We start from the raw sequence: 1,666 nt of genomic DNA, 5'->3' as shown, positions 1-1,666 counted from the left end.
TAACCGATGGCATTTTCATAACAGAGTCTGCATTCTGACTGGAACGCCAGGTGCCGTACATACCTGAATAAAATTGAAAACTCTTAAAAAAAACATTTACACTTTACTGTATATATTGGGTATCAGCTGTGAACGCCAATAACCCTATTTTAGTCACAGAACGTGACTAAACACACGCGGATATGGAATAAATAGAACTGAAAAATAATTAATATGTGAAGATTTTAAATTCACCCATTAAAATAGGTTACGCACATAACTTGAAAAGTTACACTGCCGTCCAAATCTCGTTAAAATTTTAAAATAAAAGAGCTGTTAAAAAGCTTTTAACATACACGGTTCAGTCACATTAATGTGACCAATACCTACTTTCGACGTCAAAGTGAAATAACCAATCACAGACGGCAGGTGACAGCACATTACAGTGGAGTGTATATAAAGGATGTCTTAAGGCATCGGAAAGCATTTCAATCGTTGGCACTATGCAGAAACGTAGCGATTTATCCGACGAGCAAAAGGGAATGATTATTGACTTTATGGCCAAGGGTGGAAGTATTTCAGAAACGGCTAATTTTGTGAACTGCTTGCGTGCCGCTGTGGTAAAAGTATACCGTGCATGGCAAAATGACACTATCCAAAATCAGAGGGGCGGCACATGTGCACCACGGGCTATAGAGGACATAGGCGAACGAAGACAACGGAGGTGCGTTCGGGTGAATAGACGAGCAACTATTGAGCAACTGACCACCCAGATGAACCAAGGGGCTACCAAGAGCGTATCCTCAACAACGGTTCAGCGAACGTTGCTGCGCATGGGACTCTGCAGCAGACGCCTGGTTAATGCTTTTGACAGGTGGTCAAACTAATGTGACTGGACTGTGTATATTACCATACTTATTTTTTCGGAATTTCTACGTATTTTAAACATTGTGTATTTCGATGAGCGCATTTCTGACCTCCTACTTGTGTTAAATCTTCTGAGTTATCTTACCTTAAATCGGTAAAATGAGCAAAGAGAAGACGTATACTTTTGATTATTGACGGTTCTCTCATGTTTCATATTTTTTCTGTGTGTTATTATAGGTAAAGAAATGTTAAAAATAACAGGAATGAAAAATATAAAAATAACTTTAAAAATATGTTTAAGGAAAATTTTGCCGCTATGGTTTAAAAGATCAAAATTAATGATCAGATCAAAATTAAGATCAAAATTAATTAATTAACAATGGTAAATAAAATATGGTGAAATAAATTTTGATAAGCAATCAGTCTTACTCTTAAACAATTTTCAGTGCATGCGATTTGATTTGATTTTATAACCGGCTTTAAACAGCTGATCTGATTCTCAGTTTACGACTAACAATATTCAACTCCGTAGCCACGTAATTTTGAACACGACCCAAAAGACGAAGGAGCCTTTGGATCGAACATAAGGACAAACTAGCCTTCGTGGAGACATTTCTGCTGGGACTAACCCGCATTTTCGTTACATGGAGAGGAAAACCATGAAAATCTCTCATGGTTACTCCGACAGCAAGGGGATTCTAACACATGCTCCATCAAACGCTGAGGATAATTTATGTCAGCACTGTGGTTGGTGAGAACCGGGAGCAGAATTCATAACAACCAGCCACCCCTTGGATTTGAATCTGTGACACCTCAAAAT

General features: G+C 38.2%; 1 protein-coding gene across 1 annotated transcript; it reads left to right on the top strand.

The window, feature by feature from the left end:
* The first annotated feature begins 482 nt into the window (after window positions 1-482).
* On the top strand, window positions 483-866 carry LOC139425433 (uncharacterized). Its single transcript, XM_071180316.1, has one exon. It carries the CDS (start codon window positions 483-485, stop codon window positions 864-866), a length of 384 nt encoding a protein of 127 aa, XP_071036417.1.
* Window positions 867-1,666: the final 800 nt, after the last annotated feature.

Source organism: Parasteatoda tepidariorum, chromosome 4 (genome assembly GCF_043381705.1).
Source record: "Parasteatoda tepidariorum isolate YZ-2023 chromosome 4, CAS_Ptep_4.0, whole genome shotgun sequence".
NCBI lineage: Eukaryota > Metazoa > Arthropoda > Arachnida > Araneae > Theridiidae > Parasteatoda > Parasteatoda tepidariorum.
Note: the sequence above shows the minus strand (reverse complement) of the source record. Positions and strands in the feature narration are given on the sequence as shown.